General features: G+C 38.0%; 1 protein-coding gene across 1 annotated transcript; it reads right to left on the bottom strand.

Annotated features, from left to right (window-relative positions):
• Positions 1–602: 602 nt before the first annotated feature.
• Positions 603–18058, bottom strand: LOC134856174 (uncharacterized; the record flags this gene model as incomplete). The annotated part of the gene is given in 6 exon segments (XM_063872538.1): positions 603–679; positions 1410–1558; positions 4617–4822; positions 8499–8642; positions 8967–9098; positions 17838–18058. Coding segments are annotated over 6 exon segments (929 nt in total), but the record flags the coding sequence as incomplete, so codon positions are not given.
• Positions 18059–19000: the final 942 nt, after the last annotated feature.

The following is a 19000-nucleotide window of genomic DNA, read 5'->3' as shown; positions in this document are numbered from 1 at the left end:
TGGGACAATTAACGCGCAATATATTTCGCGCTACTAACGCGTGAGCGGAGAGTTAATCCGTCTTAGAAATCGTTCCAAATTGGTTTAACGAAGCTTATTTGCCATAATTGGTTTGTTACAAGTAGCGAAATCTATCCTTTTGTACTTTTTATGGCGTGTGGGGGGATGATTTTTATAAAATAATTTCAAATTTTTGAAAAAAAAAATTTCATTTTGTTTAATTACTTTTAATTTTTTAATGATATTACTGCTCCATAAACCTTAATGGGCAGTCAGAACATTCAGGGCTTCGCCCTGATACGAGCAGTCTTGTTTATTTCAATATTGAAATGTTTTAAGAATGCTGAGGGATTTTTCTTTTTTAGAATTTATTCAAACCATTTCAAAAATGTTCAGCGCTGTAAAAAAAGGTCATAATTAAGTTCCATCAAAATCATAGGTTAATTTGCATTATATTGAAAAAATTGGGATTACTTGTTCGATCACCTACTGTTTGAACAGCGTGAACTTCGTGTTTTTTTTCTGATGTTCTTTAGAGCAATAAAACATACTCATATCTGTCCCAAAACTCTTCCCCAACTCCTCCCAATCAACTGCGTTACCTGTTCTGACTCATCCGTTTGGCCTGTTTCTTTTCTAAGTTGCCAATGAAGGGATTTGTAATTGGAGGCCCGCTGTCCTGAAACCAGCAGAGTATACATGATTAACACTGAAACCCCTATTACCAGAGTTTCAATAAATAAGCATCGATTTCATGGTGTAACGAGCGGTGTAATGACCTAATTAGTCCGTATGCCAAATTTTGTACCAATCCGACAATGTGAACAGAAAAATTACTCTAAAAAATTGCAGCCGGGAAGAAAAGGAAAAAGAGTCATAAATAGCCATGAAATGTTCGCAATAACTAATTTTTGGAAGTTTTCCCCTTCATTATGATTTTTTTCGTTATATGCAATTAATTCGTTTTCACATAAAGTAGCACATTTTTAGCTGTCATTTTATCTGTTGTTTTGTCTCAATCTTTGCAGCTTTCAACTAGGCCTTCCGATATTGGCCTTCCGATATTCAATGTAAAAGCGGAATGAGGCAAGACATTCAAGTTGTTGTTTCTAAGAAGGACAGATCTCAAATGATTTCGGGTTCAAACCCGCGTGCGCTGCAGTTTACAAGGTGAGCTCTTGTAAGATAACCATAGCTTAGTTAACCCTAAATAATTAACCTTCGGGTTAAGCCAATTAACTAAAGAAAACAAATGTATGTGTGTCTATGTGTGTAAGTGGGTGTTGAGTTAAGACCTTTGGCCTGTAGATGGAATATGATTGGTTAGTTAGTATTATTTTATAGTGGTAATTTATCAATAATATAATTGGTTTATAAATAATAGTTTAGAACTGGTTTCAGTGTGTTACCTCGTGGTCTTTGAGCTGGTAATGGGCCCTGTGTTCGTTTGCTTTCCTGTAGTCGAAGTAGGCCTTCACCATCAGCAGTTCATCCACCCGCTCGTTCAGCCTTGCCAGACAGTCCGATACAGTCTTCTCTGTGATCTGCTTGTCTGGACCTGAAAGCAACACCGAAACATAACAAGTTAGTCGAAACTAACATCATGATTTATTTTTAGTGCTTTTATCATCTGAACTTAGCGCTTTTTTCCCGTTTCCAAACTCTTTTTAAAATCACAGCAGAAAGTCTCGAAAAATTGTTGGTACGGTAATTTACACATTAGAAATAATGTATTACTTTGTTCACTTGCTTACGCTTTTTTTATTGAAGTTCAAAACATCAAAAAACATTTTGAATTAAGATTTCCTGAAAAAATTTCTAACAGTACTAAAACAAATTTCAAACCAAAAGTACTAAATTATCTCATGCTTGTGTTATTCATAAAGACCAGCCGCTTTTGTAAGCTTTTGAATAATCTTTTCAGTTTTGTAAATTACGAGTTAAAATTTTAGATAAGTTAAGTATTCGATATATATGGCCGCGTCCAGACAATTCGGCCAAAGACAATTCAGCCGATTTGAAATTCAAACAATTCAGCCAAAAATATGCCGACATTTCAGCCAGAGACAAATCAGCCAATAATAGTGAATTGATTTGAGGGGGGGAGTCGAGCACTCCGCAGAACATCAATTGAGAAATAGTAGTGACAGATAAGGAAGAGAGCGTACCAGTACCAATAAGCATCGTGCCGGCCCAATCAGAGAAAAAAATTGAGCGATGTACAGGTAATCGAAGTGGACCTTACGATCACTGCCGATATGGACGAAGAACAAGAAGTGTGCGCAATAGAACCACCAAAACGACAAGCACATAAGCCGAAAGAAGACAAGAAGCTGCAAAAGCAGCAAACGGAAGATACACTAGATAATCTTTCAAAATTGTTTGACAAAAGCCTTCTCGCAGAACTGACCTCAGAGGATACTTGGATGGATCGGCTGAGACGAGTCATTGAACATGTAGACAAACAAGGATTTGAGCTGATGGGATCCTATACTAATCCGCCGTGGTCACAGATGGCAGTACAAGACGACTGCATACTGGTAAACGACCGGCTGGCAGTACCACTGCAATTGAGACAAGCAGTGCTCAAGAGAATCCACCGGGCTCATCCGGGTCAGAAAGCCAGGCTGGAAGTCTCACAATATCTGTGGTGGCCGCTCATGCATAAGGACACAGTGAATCTAGCGGAAGAGTGCCGTAGTTGCACCAGATATGACAAACAGCACTTGGAACGATCGGCCTTCTCAGCATCACAACTCAAACGGAGGATCGATCAATCCAGGGAGAGTTTAAAGATAGTCAGGAGGGGGACCTCAGCCGGGACACCAGCCCACTGTACAAGCAGCAAGTGCACTCGGATTGAGACCGTCAGAGAACAAAAGCTTTCAAAGAGCTACTAGAGGCAAACGCTCGTTGGAACGAGTAGCGCAGAGACGCGGCGACTAACAATATTCGAAAAACCGTTGACGAAACGGGACAATCTAACCCGGAGCTAAGGAAAGAATTGATCTACTATTGGGAAAAAGGATTCATCGAGGACAAAGAAGAAGAAGAAGGCATACAGTCGACGAAAAAGACAATTTTGCAAAAAGACGACTCACGAAAGAGTGGTCAGGTGCTCATGAAACCGTTGAAGGGGAAAATAGTAACGGAATCAAAATCAGCAGCAAGAACGTCGGTAGGGTCGATCTATCGAAAATCGGATATCGCTTAGGCGAAGAATAGTCTACCACAGGACAAAAAACAAAAGAAAAGCCCATCGGCGGAACCGAAAAAAAAGTTGCAACGAAACAGCTCTCCAGAAATTCTTGAGAAAATCGGCTCAGATGAAGAACTGCGACGGCAGGTGGAATTAGCTGACTTTGTAAATCCGATTGACCAATTTCAACGGAGCGAAACAGTCATAACCTCAAAAGACACCGAATGAGGGGGTCTAAGTTTGGCCATCAAAACAGCTAAACCAAATACAGGAGGAACTAGTTCGATAGCCGGTCCGAAAATTCAGGAGGAAGTCTTAATACAGAAAACAGAGAAACAATCAAGAAACAAGAATCAAGTCAATCAGCCGGAAACATCGACAAAACAAACTGCTCCTGCAATTAGTACCCCGGACAAAGACGTACAATCAAGCTCCACGCCTAAGAACAAACAAAAAGCTAAATTGAAAAAGATCGATGTGTCCACCAGACCGGAAGATATTCTGGACACCTTTCAGAATAGGAATTTGGCACCGGCAGAACGGAAAAAAAACTTCTCAAGAAGGGAGTGCAAAAAGTCGCAGACGAACTTAGGGGACAAAGTCAGCCAGCAGCTAGGGGACAAAGATCTGAGTGTTTAAAACTCTTGATAATATAATTTTTTTCTTAAATCAGAAAAATTTATTTGCAATCGATGGGGTATGTCATACAGCCACTGCTATAGCAGTAATTGAATGGTGTAACTATAACCTTCAGTGCCATTAATTTTTATTGTTAAGATGTGTCCAAGGTCATCAGATCAGAGACATTGACACGCAGCTGAGAGCTCAGAGTAACAACTGCTGGACTACTCTCAGTAGCCATAAAAACAAAAGAAAAAAACAATTAATTCAAGCCGAATTTAATACATTCTTGAATTACAAATTAATTTTCCATAGCGATACCTCATAGGATATCACAGACTCTATGAAAAATTTAGAGCCGGTTATCGCCGCGAAGTTTAAACCGGCGATCTTAAACCGGCGATCTTAAACCAAGAAATAACTCCAATTCCGATATTTTTATTTCGAATCTAGCGTTTTCTAAAACTGGCTTAATTGTCTCAGGCTGAATTGTCTGTATATTTTTGGCTGAATTGTCTGAATTTCAAATTGGCTGAGTTGTCTTTGGCCGAATTGTCTGTGCGCCGTATACGGCTACTTTGGAACATGTCTCATTAGAATCGATTACCGTGTCTTCGCGACCAAAAAAACTAATTTAAAATGAGTTTCAATCGTTTAAAAAACACTGGAACCCATATTGAATCGATTCATAATCGGCAACCTTTCAGAATTATATAGCCTGCAAACAAGGATAGTTTTTTGGAAATATTTCCCCTAAATTCCATTCAATGGGTAAGTTTATACCAGCTCTTCTCACCCAGTCTATTAGCGAGACAGTCGCTGACTCCGCCGGCTGTCTCCAGGCACTGCTGGATCTTGTCATACACCCTGCGGAGGTCCTGCTTCTGGCTGTTCAGAGTGGCCCTCCTCTTCTCCAGAGTGATCTGGGTGGACCGCCTTCTGCCCATACTTCCAGATCCACCACCATGACCACCACCACCCATCGCCAACCCCGATTGGGCCCTGGTAACACAGTTTCAAAATTTCCAGAAAAAAATACGGTTGACACTTTTAAGCGGAAAAAAACCCAATTCGAGAAAACTGGATCATTGGGTAACGTTTTATTCCGCTTGGGAATCTAAAAATTGAAATCCACCTTTGAAACTTGAATATAATCAACTTTTTTGTGACCTTTACACTTTTGTCAAGACATGTACTCTTTCGACCTTTATTTTTTCTAAATTACCTCAACTTGTAATGACCTTAACAATATTTTTTTAAATTACCTAGACTGAAAAAAAAATCAGATGAAAAGAGCTGAAAAGATCTAAAATTGCCGAAATTGAAAAAATCTCAAGTTATTTTTAGCAAACTTGATTTAAAATTATATGAGCTGAAACAACTTAAAATTGTCCAAAATAAAGATAATTATTTCTAAATTTGTCTAAAATAAGAGGAGCTAAGTTTTCTGAGCCAAAAGACCTAATTATGTCTACACTAAAAATATAAAGTTAGATAAGCTAAAAACACTGAAAAAAGTATTTAAAACAAATTTAAAAAATCAACACCACTAAAGCAATCAAAAGTATCAAAAATTAAGACAGTATAAAGTCACTTATGCTAAAAAAGTTAAAGATATCTGAGCTACGAACAGTTAAAGCGTCTAAACGAAGTTCTTAAGCAATTAAAATATTTTAAAAAATTATCTACTAAAATGATCCGAGACTTTCAGCTTTATTTCTCCAAGTAATACGAAGTCTTTTTTAAAAAATCTTCACAGTCAGATATGGAATTTCTAAAATATCGAAAACCTTAATTTCGCAGCAGCAGCACTTGTCTACGTGCAGTTCTACTTTTGAGTTCAACTATGCGTTAAAATGGTTTTTGAATACATATTGATTATGTACATTCCCATAGTTCGAAGCTATTTTTGATTAAAATTCGATTTTGTGCTCGACTTTGACATTGACTGTGTTTCAAATATGTGTTCAACTAAATTGGCGAAAAAATATATCTCAGACCCAGGGCGGATCTAGGATTTTCTCGTTCGAACTGAATGTCCGATCTTCCAAAGCATTAAAAAGGCCCCGTTTTGGTAAAAATTTTCTGCACAAAATTTTGAAAAAATAGGCCCAAAAAGGCATTTTTAGGCAACTTTCGGAAAATTTTGATTAAAAAAAATGGGTTTTTTGGCGCGCGCATCCCTCTCAAAATTAGTATATATTGGCGCCCAAGGAACCCTTAGGAAAACTTTAGGGTCCGTCACCAAATATAGATATCTCAAATTAGTACAACAGGGGACCCTTGGATAGAAGAGAGACAACGGCGGGCCGCCTTTCCCAAGCTGAGGGGAGAAAACAGAAGCAACAACAGTGTAGAAAAGGCCGTCAACACCATCAACGACACCTGTCCTGAGTTTGTGATCTACACGGATGGCTCCGCGGCGGACGGAACCAGAGACGATGGCTCTGCAGTTGTAGTCACGACAGGCGACCCCCGCAAGCCAGAGGTGGTACAGGAGATCAAGAACAGAGGACGCACCCTAACCTCCTCTAACGAAGAAGAGCGAGAAGCCCTGCAGGAAGCAGCCAAAAGGATCGAGACGAATACGAGAGCAGGGGACAACAAGGTCATGATTTGCACAGACAGTCAATCTCTAGTTGAGGCCATTTCGAACAGCTCCAAGGACACCGAGAACGTCAGGTCCTCCCTTAACCGCGCTGGAGCACACACGATCATCCAATGGGTACCCGGACATGTCTCCATACCCGGCAACGAAATGACGGAGACCCCTCTCAACACAGGATAGCGGCCGTGTACTCCAACCATTCCCGAGTGAGAGACAAGGAGGCTATCAAAACAAGGAAGGACGCGGTTCTGCTAGCAAGACTACGGTCGGGCCACTGCATGGCCTTCTCAGCGTACAAGAACCTGATGGACCCGACAATAGACCCCTCATGTAGACAATGCAACCAAGTAAGAGACACTGTTGAACACTGGCTAGAGTGCCCTGGCACCGCAGCTACTAGACAGGAGTTATTTGGAACCATCAACACCGACCTTGACTTTCTTACCCAATACCCGACCGAGACGTTAACGTTGGCAGCGAGGACATTGCCAAAAAGCATTCCCCGCTGATGTATATCATATTCAACAACAACAGCAGGGGGTCGAGTCCCTGAGAGGGGCATCCGCTCCCCCCCCCCCTATATCCGCCCCTGCTTGGACCATTGATTTGCGTTCAAAGGCTGTCCGTCTCTGATTGATTGAGTTGAAGCTGAAAACGAACAACGCGACCGGGGTTGCAATCATAAGCAAAAAATAACTTCACAAAAGTTGGAAAGATAATCGGAATGGGTTGGTAATTTATGAAGCTGAAACTTTACGAGGCAAAATTGAGAACTAGATAGGCGAACCATATAGTGAGTGTAGGTCCCTGGGATCCAGAGACAAACTTTTAAACATGTTTCAAATGTTCAATAATACTTTTTACAGAGATTCCGCGCAGAAAAATTGTAACGTACCGGGGTTGAAGTCCCACCGTTAATTATCGCTTTTATTGTAGTACTCCCGCAATCGCTATTTTCCATCGCTGATTCATTTGTAATTCAGAGTTTTTTGCATAGCCAGACCTGCGATATTTCAGAGCTATTTCTGTAGTGATTCTGTAGAAAAACAACATTTAAATTTTTTTTAGTTTGAACTCATTCTAGTAGCTTTCAAATGAGAGTTTTAGTTGATAAGCCCTTTAACTTGAGAAGATTAAAAACTTGATGGTGCAGAGGTAGCATACAAGTCAACAAAGGTGACAAAGCTAATGGATGCGCGATAGGTTCATTTTATATAGGTTTTTTATTGCTGTTTTAATCGCAGAAAATTAGCCAAATTAGCGATAATCTATCGATAAAATTTGCTATTGTGGCAAGGAATATCAAGAATTCATCGCTGTTTTTTTCTCTTTGTTATCCTCAATTTTCAATGTGAGCTCAACCGGGTAATTTATGTTCACAAATAAGTGGATTCAAAGTGAGCGATTAGAGTTAAATGTTCTAGGTTCTGCAAATGTAAGCAAATTATGAAAAATGTGTGCGCAATGCGCAAACATCAGCAGTTTCTGTAAAAAAAATGTAATATAATGAAAGGATTTAGGTTAATTTCATAAATTGTAAGCGGATTCCGCAAAAATAAACGGATTCCTCAAAAGTGAAATCTACAATGTAATGAATATTATTTGCTTTTGGTTTTCGCAAATTGTTCAGGATTCTACAAACTGATTTGCGAATTCCACAATTCGACTATTTTGTTTGCTTATAGAGCAAGTTTAAGCAATACGGTGTTTTACAGGTCGTTTGTGAATTCCAAAACTGTTTTAAGATTTAAAAAAAGTGGGACTGTTGCGGATTCCTCGGCCTTCTGCATAACTTAATGCACCGTTTCTCCCCACTTTCAGTGGTCGAACATATTGATGTAAAAACGATAGAAGATAAAGTTCCTTATATAATTTTTGAAGGACTCATCTAAATTATCAAATTGTTATGAAAATCTGCTCTCCCCTACTTTGCTGAAATTCAAAATCTGTAAGCAATAGAAAAAGTAGAAGAAAGACGCAAGCATTTCATATAGAGTTTACGGTAAAAACTATCTGGGCAGATTCAAGTTTCGATTTACGAATTACGAACGAGAATGATTCAGCTCAAACCGTGTCTGCATTTGTCGGTTGCGAGGAGGTTGCATTTCCCCGAGGGTGGATGACTCGGCCCCTGTATGCTCCGAGGTGTCACAGGAGTCGCGGTCACACACTTTGCCCGTCACTGTCATTCGACGTACTCCAGTTTGGAGCTCACTTCAAATCAACAAAGATACAATAATCATTTTAATACTCAACATCCAACCAGAAAGGATCATTTCTGCAGTTTCTGCTGAACGGAATATCAAAAAGTTTTTTTTCCTTGCCCAAAATTATTTCTTTTTTTCGTCAACATTAAATTTTAAAAAAATAGATTTCCTCCCCTCCCGTCCCCATCCAACCAATTCCCCCGCCAACCTCACAACCAACCACTTCTTACTGCAACCGTGTCTCTAATCCACAAAAAGGTAAGGCTTAAAAAAAGGAAAGAGTCAAAATAAACAGCCTGTCGTTAGATGTCAGTTTTCAAAGTGTGCTCACTTGATCTCCTTCTTGAGCTTGTCCATCTGTGCCTCCTGTTCCAACAAGAGACTCATCCTCGCCTGGTTCTGTTCCTCCACCTCAAAATACTTCTCAATGATCCCATCCGCATCCGCACTGTCACACAGGGCCCTAATCAACATCAACAACATCTCATGGTTCCTAATAGAACGTTTCGACCAACTCGACCAAAACTCAAATGTTTCGACCGTGCTCGACCAAAACTCAGATGTTTCGACCAACTCGACCAAAACTCAGATGTTTCGACCGTGCTCGACCAAAACTCAGATGTTTCGACCGTGCTCGACCAAAACTCAGATGTTTTGACCGTGCTCGACCAAAACTCAGATGTTTCGACCGTGCTCGACCAAAACTCAGATGTTTCGACCGTGCTCGACCAAAACTCAGATGTTTCGACCGTGCTCGACCAAAACTCAGATGTTTCGACCGTGCTCGACCAAAACTCAGATGTTTCGACCGTGCTCGACCAAAACTCAGATGTTTCGACCGTGCTCGACCAAAACAAATGTGCTTGACCGCTCTCGACTTTCCAAGCAAGATATATTTCGACCGTCTCTACTGAAATTCGACGTGTTTCGGCCGTGCTCGACCGTGCTCGACCCAAGCAAGACATGTTTGCTCGGCTGAAACTGTGTATGTTTCGACACATGAGCTATCCTCCAAAATTCAAAGTTCTGATGTTTTTTTCAAAAGGAGTTTTTAGAGTAATTAGCCATTTATATGCTATGTAGAGATTAACTGTTTCTGGGCTGCTTTTTCTATCTTTTGGAATACTGGTTCGCAATTTGAGCTGAAGCAAAGTTTTTATTGACATGATTCGACCAAGCGCGAGGTAGGTTTTGACCGCGCGCGAGGTATGTTTCGACCGAGCTCGAGGTATGTTTCGTCCGTGCTCGAGGTATGCTTCTAAGTGTGTTTCGACCATGTTCGAAGAAAGTTTAGACCGTGCGCCAGGTATGTTTCGTCTGCGTGCAAGGTATCCCGGGTTGACCTCCATAGACCGAAAATGCTAATCATACAATTTCATACACTTAGTCTATGGAAAAATGCTAGTCATACAAATTTCATACTTTTTTGCAAAATGATTTTAATCGAATTTCAAAGGTATTTTATAGTTGTTTTGGTATCGAAATTGGTATCTCTTTTTAAAAAAAGGAAAAAAAATGGTATGAAAAAAAAAATGCTAACCATACAATTTCCATATGTGGAAATTGTATGATTAGAATTTTTTTTAAATTTTTTTTTGTGCAAAAAAAGGTTTGAACAATCAATTCAACTGCTAGCAAAACATTTAAGCGTTTTTTGGGCTGCTACGACTGAAAACGTTGACTTTTTTCATTTTTGTTTTCTGAAAAAAAACACTAGTCATACAATTTCCATATATGGAAATTATATGACCAGCATTTTTTTGATGGCGACGACAAAATTTTTTCAAGTATTTTTGAAATTGCCCCCAAAAATTTTTGTGTTTTTTTTTCAACCGCAAATTGATTTTCGTATTCAAACAAACATTTTTTAAATTTTTTGTGTGTATAACGGAGTCCTGGATATACTAGTATTCGATTTTTTTCCTTTTCTCTTCATAACTTTTTTCAGAAACGCTTAAAACTATTCTTTCTTTTGTCTGACATGTTTTTGTATGCCTTGATCAATGTCTGGTAATTTAAAAATTCAAATTTTAGAAATAATCGTCTTTGAAAATTATTGCCAAAAATTAAAAGCTCATTACTTTCCTAATATTATTTGTCTGAGACAGAAGTAACACATATCAGGCTGTTTCCAATGCATTTTTAATGCGAGACGGCCAAACCGTTGGTTATTACGTTTGAATAATCAAGGTTTATGTCATTTGTGTTCGGTTACGAACACAACCAAAAAATTTTCAGAAATTAAAATGTAAAAAATCAATATTTTTGGTTTATGGAAAAATGCTAGTCATACAATTTCCATAGATGAAAAAATACTAATCATAGACCTTTCATGCAATTTTCTGTACGTATGGAATTGTATGGAAAGTGTATGACTAGCATTTTTCCATATATGGAAATTGTATGACTAGTATTTTTGGTCATCCCGGGATGTTTCATCCGAGCACTAGGTACGTTTCGTCCATTCTCGATGCTCGAGGTGGGTTTCGACCGTGCGCAAATTATATTTTGACCGTGCGCGAGGTATGTTTCGTCCGTGTTCGAGGTAGGTTTCGACCGTGCTCGAGATATGTATTGACCCTACTCGAGGTCTGTTTCATCTGTGTGCGAAGTATGCTTCGTCCGTGCGCGAGTTAGTGTTCGACCATGCGCGAGGTACGTTTCGACCGTGTTCGATGTTTATTTCCAGTTTGTGCTCGACCTTAACACCTGTCCCGTCTATTCTTTTTCGGTCAAGCACTGACATGTGCTCGACTTTGAAAGTCAAAACATAAAGTGAGCACCTCGACCTGGAATGTTAATTGAAGTGTTTTGCGCCATATGCTTTGGAACGTTTTTTGGCTCTTTTCAACTCTTTCCGCCCACATTTCAAACTTTCCATTTTTTCGGTTGTTCTACGTGTTTATATGATTGAGCACCCGGTATGAAGTTTAAATGCATTTACATTAGTTAGTCTGTTATGCATGCATCATTTCATTGCAATATGACAACGTTAAGTTTGATTGTCAAAACTGAAAATCAATGAGGGGAGAAAAGGGAAAAAAGCCCGTTTCTTTGGGTCTGTTTTACTCCCCCCGTCCCTACTGCGAATGTTTTTGTTCACGTTGTCCGATTGTTACAAAATTGGCATGCTGACTAATAATTAGGCCATTCAAATAGAAGTTTTGAAAAGCTGGGGAAAGTGGAAAATTAGCCGATTCTTTTCGGGATGGGGGAGGAAGTTGGGCTCTTTTCCAGTTCCCCCCTTTCAAAATCAATTTTGAAAAACTTATATAATATTGTCATAATGCAATGAAATTTGGCGTGGTGAACAATTCGACAATTGAGAACAAATTTGTTCTTCATTTTTTACAGCGTAACATCACGCATTTAGCCGTAATTACACGTAAAACAAACATAAAACTCGGTATTTTGAAAGGTGGGGGGGAACTGGAAAAGAGCCGGAAGTTGAAAATAAGGGACGTAAAAGGGGGCGCTATTTGTGAAGAGTGGCTGGCTTTTCCACCCGGGTCGAGGTCCCAGACTCATGTCCAGACTTTCGCGACAAAATTTTGGCATGTCAAGATTTTCCAGACCAAAATTAGGCATGTCCAGACTTTGGCGACCAAAATCTGGCATTTCCAGACTTTTGCGACCAAATTTTGGTATGTCCAGACTTTCGCGGCTCACTGCGCGCCAAGGCAATTTGGGTCTAAATCTGGATGTGGCGCGACCCTTAAAGTCTGGACATGAGTCTGGGACCTCGACCCGGGCAGTCCCCATCTTTTTCTGAAATTTCTACAACTTTTCTCACATTCAATTCGACGTGTGAACAGCTTTAAAATTTAATTTTACAAGGGGAGGTACTGGACAAGAGCCATGTTTTATTATAATAATAATAATAAATTGTTTCCAAACGATATCTAGTTACAAAGTTATTTAAAAAAATTTATAAAATCAAACTAGAATCGTTCGGGAGAACACCATTAACCCAACAAGGCCCGTTTTCAGGTGTCTCATTAAGCGGAAAACAAAAAAATTACCTAAATTCTTTAATCCAATGCAATAGATTTTCTACCGGTAACCATTTTTTAAACGTAAAACCTCTTTATTCGCACCTTTAAACCATTCTCTATAAAAAAATTAATTTAGTTTTCTCAGATAGTCTTTTCTACCCATAACTTAGAAACCAACAGAAACAAGTTCTACTTATTGATCAAAAAAAGTCTCAAAGCATGCCCAGTAAAATCGTTTTTCCTAGAATGTAACTATCCAAAAATTTATGATTAAAACTATTTAATTGAAACCGAGAAGCCCCTTTCAAGAAATTGACCAGGTTGGGGAAAAACTTATTACGAAGTTGAACATTTTTCTAATTTTAGGTGTAATCGAACCTCTGTTGAATTTATTTCTGTTTATAGCTAACTTTTGATTTAGTTTTTTGCTTTGAAAATATCACGTTCAATTCTTGCTCAGTAATAGAATATCTCAAGGTTTCAACTTGGCACTCTTTTCGAATAATTTTTCCGGTTAATTTCAGAACTTCGTAAGCCAAAAACTCTCTTACGGTTTATATTTTGTTATCATGCATTATTTCAGTGATTGAATTCATCCTGTGTTTATAAAAAATTATTCTGATTAGCCTTCTGATTTTCATTTCCAGTTCTAACAGTTTGGTTTTGTCGGTATTTGCATAAGCTAAAACTCCATATTGGATGATTGGTTGCACGTAAGTTTTATACGCAAATATTAATTGCTGTCCAGTTAGAAACTTTCTCAATTGAAAAAACACTCCACAGAATTGCAAAATTTTGTTCTTTACTTTATCAATATGCTGATGAAAATTCAATTTACAGTCAAGGAGAATTCCAAGATATTTAAAACATTCAACATCTTCTATTTGGGTGTCATTTAAAAAATAATTTACTGGTCGTTCTTCAGTTTTCGTGCTCCGACAGTATCTCATGGTCTTGGTTTTTTTGACATTCAGTGTCAGTTTGTTCTTGTCTAACCAATCATTTACTTCAAGCAAAGCTGATCTATGTGCAAAAGCAATATAGTCTTTGTTGTTTGTGGATTTCAGAACAGTGTCATCAGCATACAAAAGTACCCCTGTGTTTTTTGTGGCTATTTGTAGATCGTTTATGTATAATATGAACAAAAGTGGGCTAAGGATAGATCCTTGAGTACACCAAAGGATACCAGTTTAAGTTCGGTCTTAAAAGAGTTAGTTTCAATGTACTGATAGCGATTGTCAAGGTAAGATTCCAATAGATTTAAGACAGGCCCTCTGAATCCCATTTGTTCCAACTTTATTAACAGATTAGAGTGATCAACTGTGTCAAAAGCCTTTGTTAGGTCTAAAAACGTATTCTGAACAGTTAGTTTTTTGTTCGATAGCGATGTTGAAACTTCTTCCAACAATGTAAGGATGGCGTCAACAGTGCTTCTATTTGATCTGGAGCCAAACTGAGTGTTTCGGATGATATTAAACTTGTCTACATATGATTGGGCTCGTTTAAAAACTATACGCTCAAAAGTTTTGCCCAGAACTGGAAGAAGCGAAATTGGTCTATAGTCTGAGTGGTCATCGATGTCTCCCTCCTTGAAAATTGGAACAATTTTTGCAATTTTTTAACAATTTGGATAGACTCCTGAGGTTAGGCAGTCATTAAAAACTTCAGTCAAAGAACCTGCTAGTGTAGTTTTTAAATGCTTGACGAGAACAGTGTTGATATCATAGCAATCTGTTCTATATATATTTTTTAAATTTCGATGACTTCAATGACTTCAACTAAATCAATTTTTTTCAAAAACAACGATTGCTGCTGACGTATAACATTATTTTCCATGCAGTTTGGTTTGCTCTGTGTAAGTCTGGCGCCAATATTTGCGAAGTATTCATTAAAATGCTCAGCGTTCCCGTTAGATAGATTTAAAGATTTAGAATGTTTCCCTTTACCTTTCATTTCCTTAAAAATTTTGAAAAAAGTTTTCGTTTTACAATTAGACTCAAGCATTAGTTTATTTTGATAGTATTTTCGTTTTGTACGGATGATTAGATTTTTGACAATTTTATTCTGGGAACTATACTTATTCCGGGCAACCGTTGTCTTAATATTCAAAAACTCTTGTCGTAACCGTCGCTTTTTTGCTGCATTTTTTACTTCATTGTCAATCCATGGATGTCTTTTTGCTTGCACTAGTAAACGCTTTGGAAAATAACTATCAACTGCCTTCATAAGGATCGAAGTTATTTTTCTAAAATCTTAGAAGACATTTGAGGGCCTTCGGGATTCTATAACTGCATACATTTGCCAATCTCATGTTGCAAATAAAAACGTAACTTTTCACTTATATCCCTTTGTTTCAACTTGTTCCAGTTTCTAGCAAACTTTTTTCAGTAAAAACGTCCTTTTTCGGAAAATTTGAAAAAAACTCAACATCAAAATGATCAGACACTGAATTTTTGATGGTTTTGGTTGAGAAACTTGATGTACAGAAAAAAAAAAGTCAATTAAAGTGCTACTACGTTCTGTCACTCTTGTTGGGAGGCAGCTCATTTTCTTTTCTAACATGCCATTTCCTATCATATTATCCTCAATTGTTTTCCGCTTTGTCGAGTTTAACAGAAAATTTACGTTGAAATCACCACAAACTATGTGATCAGTTTCAGGCCCTAGCGTTAATCCATCCAAATAATTTTGCATGCTTTCGAAGGTAGCGTTGTTTAGAAAGTTTGGTGGAATGTAAACACAGATTACTACAATTTTCTGTTTTATTTGTGTTTTTATTAGAGCTGACAAGATTTGGATATTGTTATCTTTTTTTTGTTTTATTATCCTATGATCTGACCCAGTGTTAAAATATATGCCAATACCTCCTCCTCGTTTAATTCTAGCGCAACTATAGAGAGGTTCGTATCCTTGAATTTGAAAAATATTATTGTCAGAGTTATTTTTGAGCCAGGTTTCATTTAAACAAATGATATCTGGACGTTGGGCCAACTGTTCTATTTCTAATTCCAATTCTTCAAAGTTTCGGGGCAGTGATCTGATGTTTTGTAAAAACACTGAAAAAGTTTCAGAATTTGTTTTCTCCATGTCTCTGTTAACCATATGTTCTGTGTACAATGTATTTCTCGCGTGGTTTCTTAATTAGTTGAAAATTTAACCAATTTGTGAAGATCAATGAGTTGTCAGAAATCAGAAGCCACCCAGGGCAGTGCGGTACTCGCACAAACTCTAGGTAGTTTCTCCTCCTTGTCTAGAATATTCTTTTTCTTCGCAAAAATAGGAATATTGCTAGCTTTCAATACTATACACGTATAGGGTTCTTTAATTTCCCCTCCAATCCCTCGCCTCCTTCTTTTCCTTTTTCAGCTTACATACTTTTCCTTTTTCCTGAACTTTTCCATTTTATTTTCATTGTTTTCCTCATTTTCAGCATCTACAATTAAAGATCGCAAGAGCAGTGCGGAAATCACGCAAGCTCTGGGAACTAAAAGAGCAGGATAAATTTTTTTGGTCTTATTCTAGTTTTGTTTTAAAAGAAAATAAAAAATAATTTAGTTTAATTAACCACAAAGCAGCGCGGAAATCGCACCAACTTATTATTGGTTTTTCTTTTTTAAAGGAAGACTACTTGTACTGTTCGTCTTTATTAGGTTTTAGACCAGCAGTGCGGAAATCACACAAACTAACCTAAGGTCTTGTTAGAGAATAATCATTTATTTGTTTGCTGATATTTCCTAAGTTAAGAAAAATATGAAAACGAAACGCAAAAAAATATTTTTAAGAAAGAAAAAATTATACGATAAAAAAATAGAAAAAATTAAAATCGATTTTTGTCACTCGTGTTTTGCTATTTTGTAGTCCGCCTAAGGGGAATAATAACAGAGAGTAATTCAACATGTTTTGTCACAAACATAACCACTTTGGGCTAGAATAGCAGTTTATATGCTTGACAGTATAATTCAATTCATTTTGTGTTTTTTTTTGTCAAATTATAACAGGCGGCACACCTTATCCGTTCAAAATCCAATCAATGAGTTGGTTTTTTGTTTGCAGGGGATTCCCCTTCATTGTTGTCATGACGAGAGTCGGTGTAGATTCGTTTTTTTTTTCACTTTACAGCATTAATCGTTTGCAATTCATCTACTGCGTCAACTCGCCTAAACTTTGTTTCGCCCCGACGCTTTTCCTTATGGACAAGCACTGATACGATGCAGTTATGAGTGGTAGTTTTTAAGTCCATATCATTGGCCGCTTTCTTAATTATTGCCTCTCGTTCAGGAAGACGTTCCGTATTATATATGTTACGCTTTTTTAAAATGTTTTTCTGATATTTCAGATTCCTCCTGGCCTTGTATCCAGCGTGCTTATCGTCGAAGTATACAAACTTGCAAATGATAGTGGGCATATTATTTCCGTAATTTCCCATATACATGTGACAAGCTTTAATTCCCCCACGAGAAATGTTAACTTTCAGACTTGTCCTGAAAAAATCACTTATCGCATCCGTAACGTCATCTACTGCCCTTGCATCGAACGGCGGTTTCCATACAAGCACACTATCCTTGCTAGTATACCTTTCCTGAGCTCGCAGACTGGTATCTATGTTTAACTGCTTAAGTTTAAGACCCGTAATTTCACATTCTTGTTTTTCAACTTTTTCCCGCAAAAATAACAGTTCCGTTTCCATATTACTCACTTCTTTATCTCCCGTATTTTTACTGACGGATACCTCTTGGGTTGCAGAAACCTGAAGCTGAGTTCAATTGTCGGTTTCCATCATAATAACAAAAACTCAAATTGATAACAAAAAAAATCAAGGAAGAATCGCTTTTTTTTAAACGTCTGAAATAATTACTCAGTATGGGAAATTATCTGAGAATTTTTGATAACAATCAGAGATTATCAATTTATCAAGGCTTACGAATTTGCCGTAGTTTTGAATTTATTTGAGGCTTGATTCAATTTGAGGGGTTACATTCGTAATTTTGTCATTCAAACTTTTTATTGTTTGATCTTTTCTTTGTAGTTTCGAAAAAAACGTTTAGAACATTTGCAAGGTCAACCGACCAATTTCTAAGTTTGAATTGCTCTTTTTATTATGGCTTAACGCGTAATTTGGCGTAGAAAAGTATAAAGAGCAAATTTGTATGCAAATTTGTAGCAAATGGGGTAAGAAACTGGAAAGAGCGGAGTGATGTACTACTCACTTGACCTCTATCATCTGCCTGCTCATGTTGTGCACGTGGTCCTTGATGTTCCTCCACTGTCTGCTGTCGGCCGTGGCCATCTCACTCGCTCTCCTCTGCCCCACCCGCTTCAGAATCTCAGTCTTCACATCCTCCTGCTGAATGTGCTGCACCTTCATGTCCCGCAAGTCCATGATCAGACTGTTCTTGTTCCGCTTCTCCAAACCAGCACGGTACAGCCACTAAATAATCATCAGCATTGAGCTTGTTTACTAGAAGTAAAGTTTACACCTGCAACCTTTGAAATTGGAATCCAGGAGCTGAGGAAAGTGCTTCTGAAAGTAGAAAAATTAATATCATGAAATTGCAGAAAAATTGTTCTTACGCCAATTTTTTCTGTAGCGGAATTGTTGTAAATTTTTGTTCACGCGTTCACGGTGACACGTAATATTGTAGTTTAGAACATCAGGCTCTTTCGAGCCCCCACTTTGTTTTTTTTGAAATTCATTATATAGAGTTCTATTTAAAATGGCTTTTCATGTTATAAACGGCCTTAAAACAGGTCAGCGTGACCAGGCGAACAAATGTATACCGTGTGAACAATTTTTGAGCAGCTATTTTGTAATTCTACGATGTTGGTGGGAAATTCGGCTCTTTTCCAGTCCCCCCCCCCCCCCCCCCTTCAAATTCAAATTTGAAAAGCTTATTAAACATAGCCATAATGCAATGAAACTTGGCTTGGTGAACAAATCGACAACTGTGATCAAATTGTTCTTCATACTTTACAGCGTAACATCACGTCACGCTTTTAGCCGTAATAACACGTAAAACAAACATAAAAGTCGGTATTTTGCATGGGTGAATTGGAAAAGAGCCGGAAATTCGAAAGGATTCGCCCATCAGATGGAATTTTTAGTAGGGTTTTGTATAATGAATCTCAGAAAAAACCAAAGGGGTTGAGGGCTGGAGAGAGCCGAAATTTTAAATTAATTTGACAATAATTTTGTCATGAACTATTTAGTCGGCATGCGTCACAATTAGAAATGCAAACCAAAATTTTTAAATAAAACTTCGGAAAATTATAAAGAAGCGCGTATCTTTTTACCAAAATGACTATAAGTACGGCTGTGTGGCTAAATAATGAGCCTACCCTGCTGGCCCATCGGATGAATGCGAGACGACTG

Source organism: Symsagittifera roscoffensis, unplaced genomic scaffold (genome assembly GCF_963678635.1).
Source record: "Symsagittifera roscoffensis unplaced genomic scaffold, txSymRosc1.1 SCAFFOLD_750, whole genome shotgun sequence".
In the NCBI taxonomy this organism is placed as follows: Eukaryota; Metazoa; Xenacoelomorpha; order Acoela; family Convolutidae; genus Symsagittifera; species Symsagittifera roscoffensis.
The sequence above is the reverse complement of the archived record's forward strand: the minus strand, read 5'-3'. Positions and strand labels throughout refer to the sequence as shown.